This window comes from Aedes aegypti, chromosome 1 (assembly GCF_002204515.2).
Source record: "Aedes aegypti strain LVP_AGWG chromosome 1, AaegL5.0 Primary Assembly, whole genome shotgun sequence".
NCBI lineage: Eukaryota > Metazoa > Arthropoda > Insecta > Diptera > Culicidae > Aedes > Aedes aegypti.
Genome location: NC_035107.1, coordinates 219,875,366 through 219,893,194, shown reverse-complemented (window position 1 = coordinate 219,893,194; position 17,829 = coordinate 219,875,366). Strand labels below are relative to the sequence as shown.

The 17,829-nt window shown below is 44.6% G+C and overlaps 1 protein-coding gene across 12 annotated transcripts in view; it reads right to left on the bottom strand.

The window, feature by feature from the left end:
- The window catches only part of LOC5578520 (polypyrimidine tract-binding protein 2), a 1,002,030-nt gene that overhangs the window by 83,272 nt on the left and 900,929 nt on the right, over positions 1-17,829 (bottom strand). For 7 of the 12 annotated variants that reach the window (XM_021857613.1, XM_021857609.1, XM_021857612.1 and 4 more), the window contains 2 exons: positions 17,302-17,587; positions 16,989-17,218 (listed from right to left, as the gene is read on the bottom strand). In XM_021857613.1, the coding sequence (XP_021713305.1) occupies positions 16,989-17,218; positions 17,302-17,587 (516 nt within the window). The remainder of the gene's footprint in view (positions 1-16,988; positions 17,219-17,301; positions 17,588-17,829) is intronic. The other 5 variants (XM_021857615.1, XM_021857611.1, XM_021857618.1 and 2 more) reach the window with 2 other exon arrangements.

Genomic DNA, 17,829 nt, shown 5'->3' with positions numbered 1-17,829 from the left:
TCCCGCCTTTGATGTCATTTAAATTACTTTTCCTCGGAGCGTCCGCGGGGCGTTTCCAGGGCTGCCACCGAGCGGAGCTCGCGGGGTGTTATCTCAACGAGACCAAGAGGAGTCTCTTTCATCTGAATCGCCCCTTCCTGCGTTTGGCTTTTCCGAGCACGAACAGGAGAAGAAATTAGGCGGAAATTTCGATCACTCTTTAAAGCCCCGGCGAAGAAGAGCGCCCGAGAAGTAATCCAGGCAAATCCCGACATCCTCAGAAAGAGCGTCGCATCGTCGTCAACCAGAAATCAATCCAATCAATTTCACGCCACTTTACTGTGCGAACAATCACGAGGCAGCCTTTCGACGACGATGACGACGTCGAAGAAGCTTCCGTGGTGTGTTTCTGGTGGTGCCAGTTACCGAGTCGTGAAAATGCCACGGATGAAGGATTCATACCTCGTCCACCCCCGCCGCTTTCTATGAGCTATTTCCGAAGAACTACCCCTGCAGCAGCAGCAGCAACAGGAGTGGCAAACAACGAACGCCCGAAACCGAATTTAAATCACTTTACAAACAAGTTTATTCCCGGCGTTTGGCTTTGGTCTGTGAGGGGGGAGGACTTTCCAGGATAAACTCCGAACGAGTGATGGGGTTGGAAGACACATGCTGGGTGTCTGAGATTCGAGCCCGAGTGGAGAATTTCGCTTCTCGGATGATTGATGGTTGATTCTAATGTGGTGATAATGCAGTGTGATGTTCACTTTATTTAGTTTTCAGAACGCTTCTGGGTAGCGTTCAGGATTCCTCTGATAAGCTTTCATAATACTTTTAAAAATCTCTTTCTCAACAATTTCTGGAAGATTTAAAAAAGCTTCTTTAAAGCTTACATGATGCTTTCAGAAAACTTTCAAACCCTATCTGTGCAGCTTACAAAACGATACAGCTATCATAATGAGTGTAGAATGCTTCTGACAAGCTATTCAAATACTTGTGGAAAGCTGTAGGAAACTTTTTTGGGTGCTTCTAGAAAGCCTCTATGATGCATTTTAGAGATTTGTTCAAAAAATATTTCTTACGAGCATTTGTGAAGATTTAAGAAAGCTTTCTTAAAGCTTGTAGAATATTTTTCGAAATACTCAAGGAAAGCGTCCAGAACGCTTCCAAAGAAGCTCTCAGAAGTCTGAGGAGCTTCTCAAGTAACTACTAGCCCGCTAATTTGCCTTTTTGGTCTTATAGGGCTATTATGTGGCTAATATAGTGCATGTCAGCTTTATTATAGCACTATATTGGCACGCAGGGCGAATCAAAGAGTTATTTGGTTACTTTGGTAACTTAATGTTTCTGAGCTTCTCATACGCGAACATGAAAAAGCATCTGTAAATCTTATAGAATGCTTTTATGAAACTTTCAGAGCATATCGCTAATCAAGACATTTGTTAGAAGCTGCAAGAACGCTCATGACCAGCTTTCAGATCGTGTCTAGGAAGCTTCCTAAATTTAGCTGGAAATCTTCATCGATTCGTCTTGGAAGCTATCCGTAGGCATATGTGAGCCAGTCGAAATCTTTTAGGAAGCTTTTGAAAAGCTTCTAGTTAGCACTTAGGAAGCTTTCGCCACTGGCAAGCAGATTTGTTGGAAGCTATCAAGCCGGATTTGTGGACGGTCGATCGACGACAGACCAAATCTTTATGTTGCGGCAGATCCTCCAAAAGTGTCGCGAATACCAAGTCCCTACGCACCACCTATTCATCGATTTCAAAGCGGCCTACGATACCATCGACCGCGAAGAGCTATGGAAGATTATGGACGAGAACGGTTTTCCCGGGAAACTGACTAGACTGATCAAAGCTACGATGGATAGTGTACAGTGCTGTGTGAAGATATCGGGTGCTTTATCGGACCCGTTTGAAACACGCAAAGGACTTCGACAAGGCGATGGTCTTTCCTGCCTCCTGTTCAATATTGCGCTAGAAGGTGTTATGAAACGGGCGGGCTTCAACATGCGGGGCACGATCTTCAATAAATCCAGCCAGTTCATTTGTTTCGCTGACGACGTGGACATTGTCGGAAGAACGTCCAGGTGGTTACTGAACAGTCTACCAGGCTGAAACGTGAAGCAGATCGGGTTGGATTGAAGGTAAATACGTCGAAGACGAAATATCTGCTGGCTGGAGGAACCGAGCGCGATAGAGCTCGCATAGGCAGACGCGTGACGATCGACGGGGATGAGTTCGAGGTGGTGGACGAATTTGTCTACCTCGGATCATTGATAACGTCGTATAACAATTGCAGCAGAGAAATTCGAAGACGTATCATTGCCGGAAGTCGTGCTTACTATGGACTCCACAAAACTTTGCGGTCTGGTAAACTTCACTTCCGTACTAATTGTACCATGTACAAGACGCTAATAAGACCGGTAGTCCTCTACGGGCATGAGACGTGGACAATGCTCGAAGAGGACCTGCAAGCGCTAGGAGTTTTTGAACGACGTGTGCTTAGGACGATCTTCGGCGGAGTATGTGAGAACGGCGTATGGAGGAGAAGAATGAACCACGAGCTTGCGCAACTCTACGGTGAACCCAGTATCACGAAAGTCGCCAAAGCTGGAAGGGTACGATGGGCGGGACACGTTGTGAGAATGCCGGACAACAATCCCGCAAAAATGGTGTTCAACTCAAATCCGGCCGGTACAAGACGAAGGGGAGCGCAACGAGCTAGGTGGTTTGACCAAGTGGAGCAGGATCTTGGAAGTGTGGGGCGATCGAGGAATTGGAGGTTAGCAGCCATGGACCGAGTTAGTTGGCGTAACATTGTGGCGCAGGTCATGTCTTGAAGGACGTAGCGCCAGCAAAAGTAAAGTAAGTAAGCTTTCAAAATATGACTGGGATGGTTTTTTTCATTGGGAAATTTTTAGAATGATTCTCAGACGCTTTTCAAACGTTTTAAAAGTCTTTTCGAACTTTTTTCAAAGCTCAAGCTTTAAAGTGTCTCATTTCAAAATGCTCATAAAAAGCATTTGAAGCACCTCTTGATAGCATAGAGTATAAAGCCGGGTAGCTTTAATGGCACTTTTAATTAGCATTCAAAACGCTTTAAGAAAAATTTGTAACTCTCAAGAAATTTTTAAAGAATACTTTTTGCAAAACCCTTTACAACGGTTCCGATAAGTATTCAGAAGTCTTTGACGTAGTCATTCTGGAAGTATTTGTGGAGCCTTTCATGGAGCTTTTTTAAATCTTTTGGGAATTGCACAGTTAATTAATTGTCAAGTTCTAAGCAATTCCCACCTAAGGAATCCTGCTGTTATAAGGTTTTGACATTATGAAGTTAACGTTTCGTCGTGTACATGTAAACCTAACTTCGTGTAAACTTTAAAATGTCAAAACCTTATAACAGCATCTTTTGGGAAGCTGTTCGAATACTTTTGTTGAATAACAATGCACACAGTGCTTCTAGAAAGCTTCCAAAACATATCCCATTTCAGGACACCTATGAGGAGTTGCTGATCTCTTAGTAAAAGTGTTTAAAATGTTTCCTGGAAGCTTTCAGAATTATTGAGTATATTTCGCTAATTCCTCTGGGAGCTACATAAAAGCTTATGGAAGAATGTCTGAAAGCCTTACAGAAATACTATTGAATAATGTTTAAAAAGGTTTCAACGTCATTTTGGATTTGTTTTTCAAAACATTGCACTAGGGCTTCCAGAACACTTTCGAGAATCATGTATTTCAAGGATTCGTAACGTTCCTTGTTAACATTCAAAGCGCTTATGGGAGGCTTTCAGAACAATTCTGAGGCTATAGAGCTTTTGGAAACCTTCCATAAATCATGCCTAGGATGTATTCCAAATAAGAAGCTTTTAAAACGCTTCTTGCATAATTTTGGAACACTTCTGGGAGCTTTTGTAATGTTTTTTCAAAAACATTCGATTTCGAACGGACGTAGAATGCATCTAAAATTGTTTCGTTTCAGTTTGCTAATAGAAAGCTTTTGAAATACTTCCGGTAAATACTTGAGTACGGTGCTTTCAGAATGCTTTGAGAAAGCTATTAGATGCTACTGAAGAGCTGCTCTTTGAAAGCTTTTTTCAGGATGCTTTGGTAACGTTTCAGAGAGAAGCTCGCGAATGCTTTTAGGAAGTTTCTGGCAAGCTTTTAGAATAGCCATAAGAAGCTTCAACAGCTTTTCCGGACGCTTTTGGAAAGTATTCGGAATGTTTTACGGATGATTTTCAAATACTTCTTAAGAACTTTAGAGAGCTTTTCAAATTCTTTAAAAACATTTGAAACGCTTCAAAGAAGAGTGTGAGTTAGTAAGTGGGAAATCGATCCAAAGGCTTATAGCAAACATTCGGAAAGGCTTTGGAAAGCGCTTCTACAAAGCATTTAAATTGCGCCTAAAATTCATTCGAAGCGTGTCATTCGAAGCGAAGACTTCTTCTTCCGCCTGGAAGAAGTTGAGGAAGCTTCCAAAGAAAAAAATTAGAAAACTTTTGCTTGAGATAAATCCTGGAAACCTGTGGACAGAAGATTCCTGTAGATTCGTTTAGAACTGCTTTTGGACTCGTTCAAGAAGCCTTTTGTGCGATGAAGAGAAGTCTTTTGTCTTTAGATTTCGTGAACAAGCCTTGGATTTTGTTGAGAAGTCCTCTGGACTTCCTTGAGGAGTTCTCTGGACTGCGTTGAGGAGTCCTTTGAACTACGTCCAGAAGCCCTCTTGACTACGTTCAGAAGCCCTCTGGACTTCGTTTGGAAGCCCTCTGGACTTCGTACAGAAGCCTTCTGGACTTCGACCAGAAGTGCTCTGAACTTCATTCACAAGCCTTTTGGACTTTGTTCAGAAGCCATCTGGACTTCGTTTAGAAGCCCTCTGGACTTTGTTCATAAGCCCTCTTGGCCTTTGTTCAGATGCCCTCTGGACTTCGTTCGTTTAGAAGCCGTCTGGACTTCGTTCAGAAGCCCTCTGGACTTCGATCAGAAGCCCTCTGGACGCAGGTAACATTGATAACTAAACAACAGTTTATTCAGCTGAAAATAGGATGTATAAACAACATTTTAGCTGAATAAGCTGTTATTCAGCTAACAAGGTTAATTGGGGACTTCGTTCAGAAGCCCTCTGGATTTAGTTCAGAAGCCCTCTGGACTTTGTTCAGAAGCCCTCTGGACTTTGTTCAGAAGCCCTCTGAAATACGTTCAGATGCCCTCTGGACTTCGTTCAGAAGCTCTCTGGACTTCATTCAGAAGCTCTCTGGACTTCGTTCAGAAGCCTTCTGGACTTCGATCAGAAGCCCTCTGGGCTTCGTTCAGAAGCCTAGTGGACTTCGCTCAGAAGCCCTCTGGACTTCGTTCAGAAGCTCACTGGACTTCGTTCAGAAGCCCTCTGGACTTCGTGCAACAGCCCTCTAGACTTCGTTCAGAAGCCCTCTGGACTTCGTTTAGAAGCCCTCTGGACTTTGTTCATAAGCCCTCTTGGCCTTTGTTCAGATGCCCTCTGGACTTCATTCGTTTAGAATCCGTCTGGACTTCGTTCAGAAGCCCTCTGGACTTCGATCAGAAGCCCTCTGGACGCAGGTAACATTGATAACTAAACAACAGTTTATTCAGCTGAAAATAGGATGTATAAACAACATTTTAGCTGAATAAGCTGTTATTCAGCTAACAAGGTTAATTGGGGACTTCGTTCAGAAGCCCTCTGGATTTAGTTCAGAAGCCCTCTGGACTTTGTTCAGAAGCCCTCTGGACTTTGTTCAGAAGCCCTCTGGACTTCGTTCAGAAGCCTTCTGGACTTCGATCAGAAGCCCTCTGGGCTTCGTTCAGAAGCCTAGTGGACTTCGCTCAGAAGCCCTCTGGACTTCGTTCAGAAGCTCACTGGACTTCGTTCAGAAGCCCTCTGGACTTCGTTCAGATGCCCTCCGGACTTCATCCAGATGCCCTCTGGACTTCGATCAGAAGCCATCTGGACTTCGTTCAGAAGCCATCTGGACTTCGTTCTAAAGTCCTCTGGACTTCGTTCAGAAGCCCTCTAGACATCGTTCAGAAGCCCTTCAGACATCGTTCAGAAGCCCTTTGGACTTCGTTCAGAAGCTCTCTGGACTTCGTTCAGAAGCTCTCTGGACTTCGTTCAGAAGCCTTCTGGACTTCGATCAGAAGCCCTCTGGGCTTCGTTCAGAAGCCCTCTGGACTTCGTTCAGAAGCCATCTGGACTTCGTTCAGAAGCCATCTGGACTTCGTTCAGAAGCCATCTGGACTTCGTTCAGAAGCCATCTGGACTTCGTTCTAAAGTCCTCTGGACTTCGTTCTAAAGTCCTTTGGACTTCGTTCAGAAGCCCTCTAGACATCGTTCAGAAGCCCTTCAGACATCGTTCAGAAGCCCTTTGGACTTCGTTCAGAAGCTCTCTGGACTTCGTTCAGAAGCTCTCTGGACTTCGTTCAGAAGCCTTCTGGACTTCGATCAAAAGCCCTCTGGGCTTCGTTCAGAAGCCCTCTGGACTTCGTTCAGAAGCCATCTGGACTTCGTTCAGAAGCCATCTGGACTTCGTTCAGAAGCCATCTGGACTTCGTTCAGAAGCCATCTGGACTTCGTTCAGAAGCCATCTGGACTTCGTTGTAAAGTCCTCTGGACTTCGTTCTAAAGTCCTTTGGACTTCGTTCAGAAGCCCTCTAGACATCGTTCAGAAGCCCTTCAGACATCGTTCAGAAGCCCTTTGGACTTCGTTCAGAAGCTCTCTGGACTTCGTTCAGAAGCTCTCTGGACTTCGTTCAGAAGCCTTCTGGACTTCGATCAGAAGCCCTCTGGGCTTCGTTCAGAAGCCCTCTGGACTTCGTTCAGAAGCCATCTGGACTTCGTTCAGAAGCCATCTGGACTTCGTTCAGAAGCCATCTGGACTTCGTTCTAAAGTCCTCTGGACTTCGTTCTAAAGTCCTTTGGACTTCGTTCAGAAGCCCTCTAGACATCGTTCAGAAGCCCTTCAGACATCGTTCAGAAGCCCTTTGGACTTCGTTCAGAAGCTCTCTGGACTTCGTTCAGAAGCTCTCTGGACTTCGTTCAGAAGCCTTCTGGACTTCGATCAGAAGCCCTCTGCGCTTCGTTCAGAAGCCCTCTGGACTTCGTGCAGAAGCCATCTGGACTTCGTTCAGAAGCCATCTGGACTTCGTTCTAAAGTCCTTTGGACTTCGTTCAGAAGCCCTCTAGACATCGTTCAGAAGCTCTCTGGACTTCGTTCAGAAGCCCTCTGAACTACATTCAGAAGCCCTCTGGACTTCGTTCAGAAGCCCTCTGGACTTCGTTCAGAAGCCCTCTGGACTTCGTTCAGAAGCCCTCTGGATTTCGTTCAGAAGCCCTCTGGACTTCGTTCAGAAGCCCTCTGGACTTCGTTCAGAAGCCCTCTGGACTTCGTTCAGAACCCTCTGGACTTCGTTCAGAAGCCCTCTGGACTTCGTTCAGAAGCCCTCTGGACTTCGTTCAGAAGCCCTCTGGACTTCGTTCAGAAGCCCTCTGGACTTCGTTCAGAAGCCCTCTGGACTTCGTTCAGAAGCCCTCTGGACTTCGTTCAGAAGCCCTCTGGACTTCGTTCAGAAGCCCTCTGGACTTCGTTCAGAAGCCCTCTGGACTTCGTTCAGAAGCCCTCTGGACTTCGTTCAGAAGCCCTCTGGACTTCGTTCAGAAGCCCTCTGGACTTCGTTCAGAAGCCCTCTGGACTTCGTTCAGAAGCCCTCTGGACTTCGTTCAGAAGCCCTCTGGACTTCGTTCAGAAGCCCTCTGGACTTCGTTCAGAAGCCCTCTGGACTTCGTTCAGAAGCCCTCTGGACTTCGTTCAGAAGCCCTCTGGACTTCGTTCAGAAGCCCTCTGGACTTCGTTCAGAAGCCCTCTGGACTTCGTTCAGAAGCCCTCTGGACTTCGTTCAGAAGCCCTCTGGACTTCGTTCAGAAGCCCTCTGGACTTCGTTCAGAAGCCCTCTGGACTTCGTTCAGAAGCCCTCTGGACTTCGTTCAGAAGCCCTCTGGACTTCGTTCAGAAGCCATCTGGACTTCGTTCAGAAGCCCTCTTTACTTCGTTCAGAAGCCCTCTTTACTTCGTTCAGAAGCCCTCTGGACTTCGTTCAGAAGCCCTCTAGACTTCGTTCAGAAGCCCTCTGGACTTCGTTCAGAAGCCCTCTGGATTTCGTTCAGAAGCCCTCTGGACTTCGTTCAGAAGCCCTCTGGACTTCGTTCAGAAGTCCTCTGGACTTCGTTCAGAAGCCCTCTGGACTTCGTTCAGAATCCCTCTGGACTTCGTTCAGAAGCCCTCTGGATTTCGTTCAGAAGCCCTCTGGACTTCGTTCAGAAGCCCTCTGGACTTCGTTCAGAATCCCTCTGGACTTCGTTCAGAAGCCCTCTAGACTTCGTTCAGAAGCCCTCTGGACTTCGTTCAGAAGCCCTCTGGACTTCGTTCAGAAGCCATCTGGACTTCGTTCAGAAGCCCTCTGGACTTCTTTCAGAAGCCCTCTGGACTTCGTTCAGAAGCCCTCTTTACTTCGTTCAGAAGCCCTCTTTACTTCGTTCAGAAGCCCTCTAGACTTAGTTCCGAAGCCCTCTGGACTTCACTCAGAAGCTCTCTGTACTTCGTTCAGAAGCCCTCTGTACTTACTTCGTAATATGTTTTCCATTCAAAAATGTGTGAATTTGACATAGCTCCCATCCAGAACTTCCAAAATGCAAATTTCTACTCGGGTAGCCGGCCTACGTGTCACCATCTCCCTCCATGTTCAGTTCGTCCTCACAAGTGGGAGCTCGATAACGAAGAGCAAATAACGAGTTGTTGCAATTTTCTCGCTTTTCTCCTTATAACTATCGAGACCAGAGAACCCACTTTGGATCGGCCCTATGTCTGCTGCTGTCTATCGGGAGCTCGAGAAGACGCGGGGCTAACCCCTCCAGGCTGCTTTCCATCTTGAGAAAACGATGAAGACGCCGGTAAGGACTTCAGTGGTGGCAGCAACAAAAAAAAAACTTTCCATGGTTTGGTTCCCGCGCGCGCGTTTTCCGAAGTCAAGTTGATTGCAGTTTGTGTTGTCTTGCGTTGCGGTGCTGGTTTTTGGGGGGAACGAGCGATCCGGAAAGCAACCAACAACGACAACAAAAGCAGGTGCCAGGATAAATCACTCGACGACAATTGTGCGCGAACTTCGTTCGATGGGTGATTCGACCGAAAAGCGGTTCGAGATGGAGCAAAAGTTTGATTTATTGCTGGAGCAACAGATAGGGAAAATTTGCGTATGGTGGAAGGTCGGATTCGACAATCGAGAAGTGATTTGCTTCATTTTATCTATGGGATATTGGGTATCTGGGAAGCTGAGGATGGAACTTGAGGAGTTTATAAAAATTAAATGTTGGGAAGATTTAAAACAAACATCATGAAGCTTCAGAGAATGTACCTCAGGAAGCTCTGAAAATGGTTTTGAGAACAAACTTCTGGAAGGCCCAGGAGGCTTTCGAGAACGTACCTTGTGAAACTTCCGAGGACCTACCTTATGAAACTTCTGTGAACGAGGCTAAGCGAGTTTCTGGAAAGAAGTCCAGAAAGTTGCCAAGAACATGAATTGGGAATAATTGCTAGAACGTAGCCCAAGCTTAGGGAGGCTTCTGTGAACAAAGCTCAGGAAGCTCCTGAGAACGTAAGTAGAATTCTGAGTCCGAAACCATTGAATCCTCCAAGAACACGTCTCAGGAAGATTCTGTAAACGTAGCTCAGGATGGTTATAATGAAGAAACTATGGATCCTCAATAAACTTTCAAGAATCTGAACGATGAAGCTTGTTAAGGGGGTTCAAAAAAAGGAAGCGCTTAAAACTAAGCTTAAGGAGGCTTCTGTGAACGAAGCACAATAAACTTCTGAGAACGACGACTTAGAAAATTTTGAGAACATAGCTCAAACAGCTTCTGATAACGAATTTAATGAAGCTTCTGAGAACAAAGTTCATAGAACTTTCGAGAGCGAAACTCAGGAAGCTTGTTGGAACGTAGCTTGAATAGGTTTTTGAGAACGAAGCTCAAATTATAGTCGAGAACAACGTTCAAAGAAGTTTTGAGAACAAAATCTCTGGAGCTTCTGACAACGAGCCTCAGGGAGCTTCTGATAACGTATTTCAAGAAGTTTCTGAGAACATATCCCAAGAAGCTTTGAAGAAAGTAGTTTGACGACAATAAAGTTCAAGTAAAAACTGAGAATATTTGTTTTTTAGGAAAAATTGAGAATGAAGCATCACGAGGCTATTATGAACAACTCGGATAGCTTCTGAGAATGACCCAAACATTGAAGAACGAAATTCAGAAAGCTTCTAAGAACGAATCTCAGACAAATTCTGAGAACAGAACCTATGCAGCTTCCAAGAACGAGCCTCAGGAATCTTCTGAGAACGTAGGTCGGGAAGCTTCTAATGAAGGAACTAGGGATCCTCAATAAGCTTCAAAGAACCTGAACGATGAAGCTTGTTAAGGGAGATTCCAAAAACGAAAGCATCTAAAACTAAACTTGAGAAAGCTTCTGTGAACAAAGCGTACAAGGTAACTTCTGAGAATGACACTCCAGGAAATTTTGGAAACAAAGCTGCTTCTGAGCACCAAACTCAAAAAAAAAAAAATTCGTGAACGAAGCACAGGAAACTTCTGACAACGACGTCTCATAAAATGTTGAGAACGAAGCTCAGAAATCACCTGCGAACGAATCTGAGAGAGATTTTGAGAACGAAGTTCACACAGCTTTCGAGAGCGAAACTCAGGAAACTTTTTGGAACGAAGATTAAATGGATTTCTGAGAACGAAGCTCTAATGACAGTAGAGAATGACGTAGAGAAAAAATTTGAGAACGAAATCTGTGGAGCTTTTGAGAACGAGCCTCAGGGTGCTTCTGAGAACGTAACCTAGGAAGCTTTTTGGAGTGGAAATGGACGAGAATGAAGCTCAAGTAAATTGAGAACGTAGCTCGGGAAGCTTCTAAATATAGAGCTTTTAGAGGCTACGAAGAACAAACCTGGGTAACTACTGAAAATCATTTCGTACAGAAATTTGAAAACCAAGACTCAGAAATCTTTCGAAAATGTATCTCAGGAAAAAACGAAAACCGGAGAATTCAGGAAGATTTTGAAATGTAAGATAGCTGGATGAAGTTTTTTTTTAGAACAAAGCTCCGATAACGCTGTTCCAGGAAATTTTGCTTCTTCAAATTAGTATCCCACCAAATTTTGAGAACGAAGTTAAAAAATTTCCGAAAACGAGACTCAGGGAGCTTTTGAGAACGTAGCTTGAGAAGAAGAACAAAGCTCCGATAACTTTTGCGTTCTAATGAAATTTTGAGAACGAAGCGCAGAAAGCCTCTTAGAACTAATCTCAGTAAGATTCTGTATCTAAGCATATGAGAACGAACCTCAGGAAGCATTTGAGAACGTAGCCCAGGAAGCTACAAACAATGGAGCTCAACGATGCTCATGTTACTTCTGAGAACGATTTTTTAATACAAAACTGAGAACGTAGCTCAAGATGAGAACAAATCTCGGAAAGATTCTGAGATCGAAACCAGGGAACTTTGGAGAACAAACCCCAGGGTGCTTCCGATGTAGCTCGGGAAGTTTGTAAGAACGAAATTAATGGAGTCGAAGTCTAAGAATCTTCTCAAAATGAAACTTAAGAATGTTTCTGAGAACGAAACTCAGGAAGCAATTCAACAATTATGTGCCCAAAACAAAAAAAATTCTAAGAAATGTTGAATGGAGTTTGCAGGCTTTCACTCCATTTACGATTTTACTCATAGAGCTTCCTGATTATTGCAAATTCCAATTCAATCACCTTGAACCAGCAGAACCACCGCAAATACCTTTTTTCCACAGAGAAATGTAAAAACCTCAAGCTTACAGCTCGAAAACAATTTCTTAAGGTTCTTTTCCACAACTCCCACTTTCCACCAACTTTTGCAGCATGGCAAAAAAAATGCGAAAAATACTTTGTGCATAATAATAATCAAAATGATTGCGTTTTTACGTTCGCCTCTCGGGTCCCCACTCAATTTCCACCGACCAACCATCCGACCGACTTTCACGTTTTCATTTTTTATTATTTCTTAATATTTTCCCTCCAGCGCACACACATACTTCGGACCAAACGGAGCTAAAACTTTTGTAATTCACCCACTCGAAGTTATGGCCCGGTCCTGAGAGAAGAGAGCCCTTCCCTGGACCAGTCCAAACCGTTCCGAACAACTTTTTTCTTCAGCGCCCGGAGAGAAGAAAAAAACTGGTATCTTGAGGAGAAGGATACCGCGGAGACAAGCCGAGCCGTTTATGTAAATCGAGGACGATTCGCTCCCTTTTGCGGTCCTTGGAAGCAACAACTATGCAGAAAAGATAATTTATGCCGCAATAACAGACCGCAGCTTCTCTTTGGTCTTAATATCTATTTATTTTTTTGTGTCGTCGTGGCTTGTCTAGTTGTCGCACCAGAGAAGAGCCTCGGGAACTCCACCGGCGAGGGTAGGACGAGTAAAAGTTTTAGTTCAAGATTAAGATTAAGCGCAGTGTGCGGTCCGCTATTGCGAAGAAGAAATAGGACAGGAGCATACAGGAGAGCGATTTTTCTTGAGGGCTGTGGACTTTAAGGAGAGAGGCTAAATTGAGTTGAAGTGCAACAACCAGAAAAAGTTACCTTGGAAACACGTTGAGAACTATCAAAGAGATCAAATGCTACGGCAATCAATTTTAAGGAAATTTATCTGTGATGAACAACTGATGGTCAAGTGGTGAGCTCGTTTTATTCAGTTTTTCACTACTTCTTGGAAACGTCGTGAGAAATCTTTGAAATTTATTGAAAACTTATTGGAAAAGTCCTTCGTTCAGAAGTCTTCTGGAATTCGTTCAGAAGTTTTCTGAAATTTGTACAGAAGAGTTTTCTGGACCTTTGTTCAGTCTTCTGGACTTCGTTCGAAAGTCTTCTGGACTTCGTTTAGAAGTTTTCTGGAATTTGTTCAGAAGACTTTTCTGGACTTCGTTCAGAAGTCTTCTGGACTTCGTGCAGAAGTCTTCTGGACTTCGTTCAGCAATCCAATGGACTTCGTTCATAAATCTTAAAAACTTCGTTCAGAAGTTTTCTGGACTTCGTTCAGAAGTCTTCGGGCCTTCGTTCAGAAGTCTTCTGGACTTCGTTCAGAAGTCTACTGGACTTCGTTCAGAAGTCTTCTGGACTTCGTTTAGAAGATTTCTGGAATTTGTTCAGAAGACTTTTCTGGACTTCGTTCAGAAATCCTCTGGACTTCGTTCATAAATCTTATGAACTTTATACAGAAGTCTTCTGGACTTCGATTAGAATTCTTCTGGACTTCGTTCTGAAGTCTTCTGGACTTTGTTAAAAAGACTTCTGGACTTCGTTCAGAAGTCCTCTATACTTTGTTCGGAAATCTCCTGGACTTCGTTCAGAAGTCTTCTGGATTTGTTCAGAAGTCTTCTGGACTTCGTTCAGAAGTATTCTGGACTTTGTTCAGAAGTCTTCTAAATTGCGTTTGGAAACCTTCTGGATTTCGTTCAGATGTCTTCTGGACTTCGTTCAGAAGTTTTCTGGATTTCGTTCAGAAATCTTCTGGACATCGTTCTGAAGTCTTCTGGACTTCGTTCTGAAATCTTCTGGACTTCGTTCAGAAGTCTTCTGGACTATGTTCAGAAGTCTTATGAATTGCGTTCGGAAATCTTCTGGACTTCGTTCAGAATTCTTCTAGATTTCGTTCAGATGTCTTCTGGACTTCGTTCAGAAGTCTTTTGGATTTCGTTCAGAAGTCCTCTTCACTTTGTTCAGAAGTCTTCTGAACTGAGTTGAGAAGTCTTCTGGACAGCGTTCAGAAGTATTTTAGACTGCGTTCAGAAGTCTTCTGGACTTTGTTTAAAAGTCTTCTGGACTTCGTTCTGGAGTCTTCTGAACATTGTATCGAAGTCTTTTGGACATGGTTCAGAAGTCTACTGGACTTCGTTCAGAAGTCTACTGGACTTCGTTCAGAAGTCTACTGGACTTCGTTCAGAAGTCTTCTGGACTTCGTTCGGATGTCTTCTGGACTGCGTTCAGAAGCCTTCTAGACTTGGTGCAGAAGGCTTCCGGACTTCATTCAGAAGTGTTCTGGACTTCATTCAGAAGTGTTCGGGACTTCATTCAGAAGTGCTCTGGACTTCATTCAGAAGTCTTCTGGACTTCGTTCAGAAGTCTTCTGCACTTTTTTTTTCAGAAGTCTTCTGGACTTCGTTAAGAACTCTTCCGGACTGCGTTCAGAAGTCATCTGTACTTCGTTCAGAAGTCTTCTGGACTTCGTTCGGATGTCTACTGGATTGCGTTCAGATGTCTTCTGGACTGCGTTCAGAAGTCTTCTGGATTGCGTTTGGATGTCTTCTGGACTGCGTTTAGAAGTCTTCTGGACTGTGTTTAAAAGTCTTCTGGACTTCGTTTTGAAGTCTTCTGGACTTCGTTCAGAAGTCTTCTGGACTTCGTTCAGAAGTCTTCTGGACTTCGTTCAGAGTTTTTTTTTGGATTTCGTTCAGAAGTCTTCTGTATTTCGTTCAGATGTATTCTGTATTTCGCTTAGAAGTCTTCTGGACGTTGTTCAGAAGCCTTCTGGATTTTGTTCAGAAGTCTTCTGGACTTTGTTTAAAAGTCTTCTGGACTTCGTTCTGGAGTCTTCTGAACATTGTATCGAAGTCTTTTGGACATGGTTCAGAAGTCTTCTGGACTTCGTTCAGAAGTCTTCTGGACTTCGTTCGGATGTCTTCTGGATTGCGTTCAGATGTCTTTTGGACTGCGTTCAAAAGTCTTCTGGATTGCGTTTGGATGTCTTCTGGACTGCGTTTATAAGTCTTCTGGACTGTGTTTAAAAGTCTTCTGGACTTCGTTCAGAAGTCTTCTGGACTTCGTTCAGAGTTTTTTTGGATTTCGTTCAGAAGTCTTCTGTATTTCGTTCAGATGTATTCTGTATTTCGCTTAGAAGTCTTCTGGACGTTGTTCAGAAGCCTTCTGGATTTTGTTCAGAAGTCCTCTGGACTGCGTTCAGAAGTCTTCTGGACTTTGTTTAAAAGTCTTCTGGGCTTCGTTCAGAAGCGTTTTGGACTTCATTCAGAAGTCTTCTGGACTTCATTCAAAAGTCTTCTGGACTTCATTCAGAAGTCTTCTGGACTTCATTCAGAAGTCTTCTGGACTTCGTTCTGGAGTCTTCTGAACTTTGTATCGAAGTCTTTTGGACATCGTTCAGAAATCTCCTGGACTTCGTTCAGAAGCATTATAGACATTGTTCAGAAGTCTTTTGGTCTTTATTTAGAAGTCGTTCTGAACTACGTCTGGAAGTCTAAAATGGTCTTTATACAAGTTCGATGGCCTTCATCCATAACAGAAGACTTACTTACTCTATTAGACTTTTGAATAAATTCTTGTGATTTTTTTACTTGGCAACTAAAATCGATTATCATATCAACAATACAGAAAAAAATAGTAGAATTTTCTCCATTTTCAGGAACTCACAAGAATCACTAATCATCGAAATGCATACCAAGTTTCCCTTGCAACAAGATTCGCCGCCAAGTGACATCAAACGGTATTCTCATCATCACCTGCTCCACCATGATCGTCGTCATTCTCTGCCAGGGTACGGAGGGACAAACTGTGCCTTGTGCTGCAGTCAGTAATTAAGAGGGAAATCCCTCAACTCGTAGTCGCCGGCGTCACCATCCTCACAAAAAGATCTCCCGCCAATGTCACACAGTCAGTTTCTGCGGACAAAAAAAAAATGCGAACCAGCCAGCTTGTGTCCTTTCGAGCGGCTCCGGACAGGGGGCGGATAAAAATTCCCAGGCGGAAAATTAAGGGACCCGGACAACAAGAAAGCAAATTGCTAGCTATCATCTGTCCTGCCCCTGTACCGGTGTGACTCTTTATGGGTGTGTTATCCCCTTCGAACAGGTGGGAGGACAGGTGAAATAGGAGTCATCACCGCCGCCGTCGTCGTAGGGATTGAGCCGACGCAAAAAAAAAAATGTGTTGGGATGCAAGAGAATAGAATATAGAGATGTTTTTTTTTTTGCCTTCCTAAAGTTGGACTAGAGAGAGTAACTTTAGAACAACGGACGGAGATCTGATGACACACTGCCCGGAACAAAGCTGCGGAAACGTGATGGGGGGAGGAAAAAGAAGGGTGTAACACAAATATGCAGTGCAGCCCTTTTTTGTGTTCCGGTGGCAGGCTAGGGAATTTCCGGAGAAAGGCTGCACAGCGCGCAGAGATGGGTACCTACAAAAAATGCGAGATAGTTCAGTAGAGAAGCAGCAGAGGTAGCAGAGTGGTTCTAAATAAGTAAGTAGATGGGAACAAAGCGAATCCTAACGATAGTGGTAACAGCAGTAACAACAAGATCAGCGGCAAAGTCGTAGAAGAGAGCGAGAGAGAGACAGACAGCAAGAAGAAGGAGAAAGATGTCAGCAAACGTAAAAGGGCTTAACAAAAGTAGCCACTTGGTAGGTTGGTTTGTTGGTTCGCTACGACACGGCAATAACGAAAAGATGTTGGTCAACAACGGGAACAAAGGGATTAATCTAGAATGAGTTGTAACCGGGGAGCAAAGGCAGAGAGACAGACAGAGGATGTAGACAGGAGATACAGCGAGACAGTCAGAGGGACAGAGAGAGAGAGACAACTCAAAAGAGAAACAAAAAAAACTGAAAGTACACAAACAATTCTGATGCAGGTAACTGAACTGAAAACTCAAGGCAACTGTCACTTTCGATCGGTTTCGAGACTCGAGAGGTGTCACAGAGACTAAGAGGAAGTAGAGGTAGAGACGAGCTGCAACAAGAGAGAGCGAGACAGAGAGGCGGAGAGTTATCGGTTGATAGCTATAAGTGGGTAGGTGGGTAGGTAGTAGTAGATCAGTGAGTTGTAGTACTAGAATGAGTCAAAAAAGAGATAGCGATTAGATAGTCAACAGAGTTGTACTAAAGAAACCATGCATAGTTACCTCCTCGTTGAGATTGGACACCAGCAGTACGTTGGAGAGTCCTCGCAGAACGGACGGGTTGGGCGTTCCGAGGGCACCGTTCGAGGCCAGGGCAAATGCACCCAGGTTGGGCAGGGCGCCACCGTAGGCACTGGCCAGAGCCGGCGTTCCCAGACCTAGACCAAACGGTGGAATGACACCGGGCGTTGCTAAGCCGTTCACTAGAAAATAGGGAGATTTGTCTAATTTGACTATTACACGGTAATTGTCCCGGCCTTCGACAACATCTAGCACAACATCGAGGGGGGAGAGCTTGGAGCAGCACCGGACTCACCTAGTCGATCCCGGGCCAGCTGCGGACGCTGGCCGGCTGCCAGCAGAAGCAAATCGCCGGCCGACACCAGGCCACCGGCACTAGCGATGACGTCACTGCCGGGTTCACCGGACGGCAACGTCGGGTTGGTGTAGTCCCGCGATTTGTCGTTGTTGTACTTAACGTTCAGGGACGTGAGCTTGCTGTTGTCGATGCGCAGCGTGCAGCACCCGTTGTAGATGTTCTGCCCGTCCAGGGTTTGCTTGGCGAGCTGGGCAGTGGCTGCATCCGGGTACTGGATCAGGGCCTGGGGAAGAAAGAGAAGAGAGTGGTTAGAGAAAGATGAAGTACTAGTTTGAAAATCAGGAAACTTATGGGAGAGGTCCAGTAGGCTTCTGGAGAACTTCTGAGAGAATTCAAGCAGACTTCTAGGAGAAGTCCAGGAGACTTCTGAGAGAATTCCAGGAGGCTTCTGAGAAAATTCCAGGAGGCTTCTGAGAGTAGTCAAGAAGAGATTTCTGAGAGTTATCCAGAAGAAACAAGTGAGAG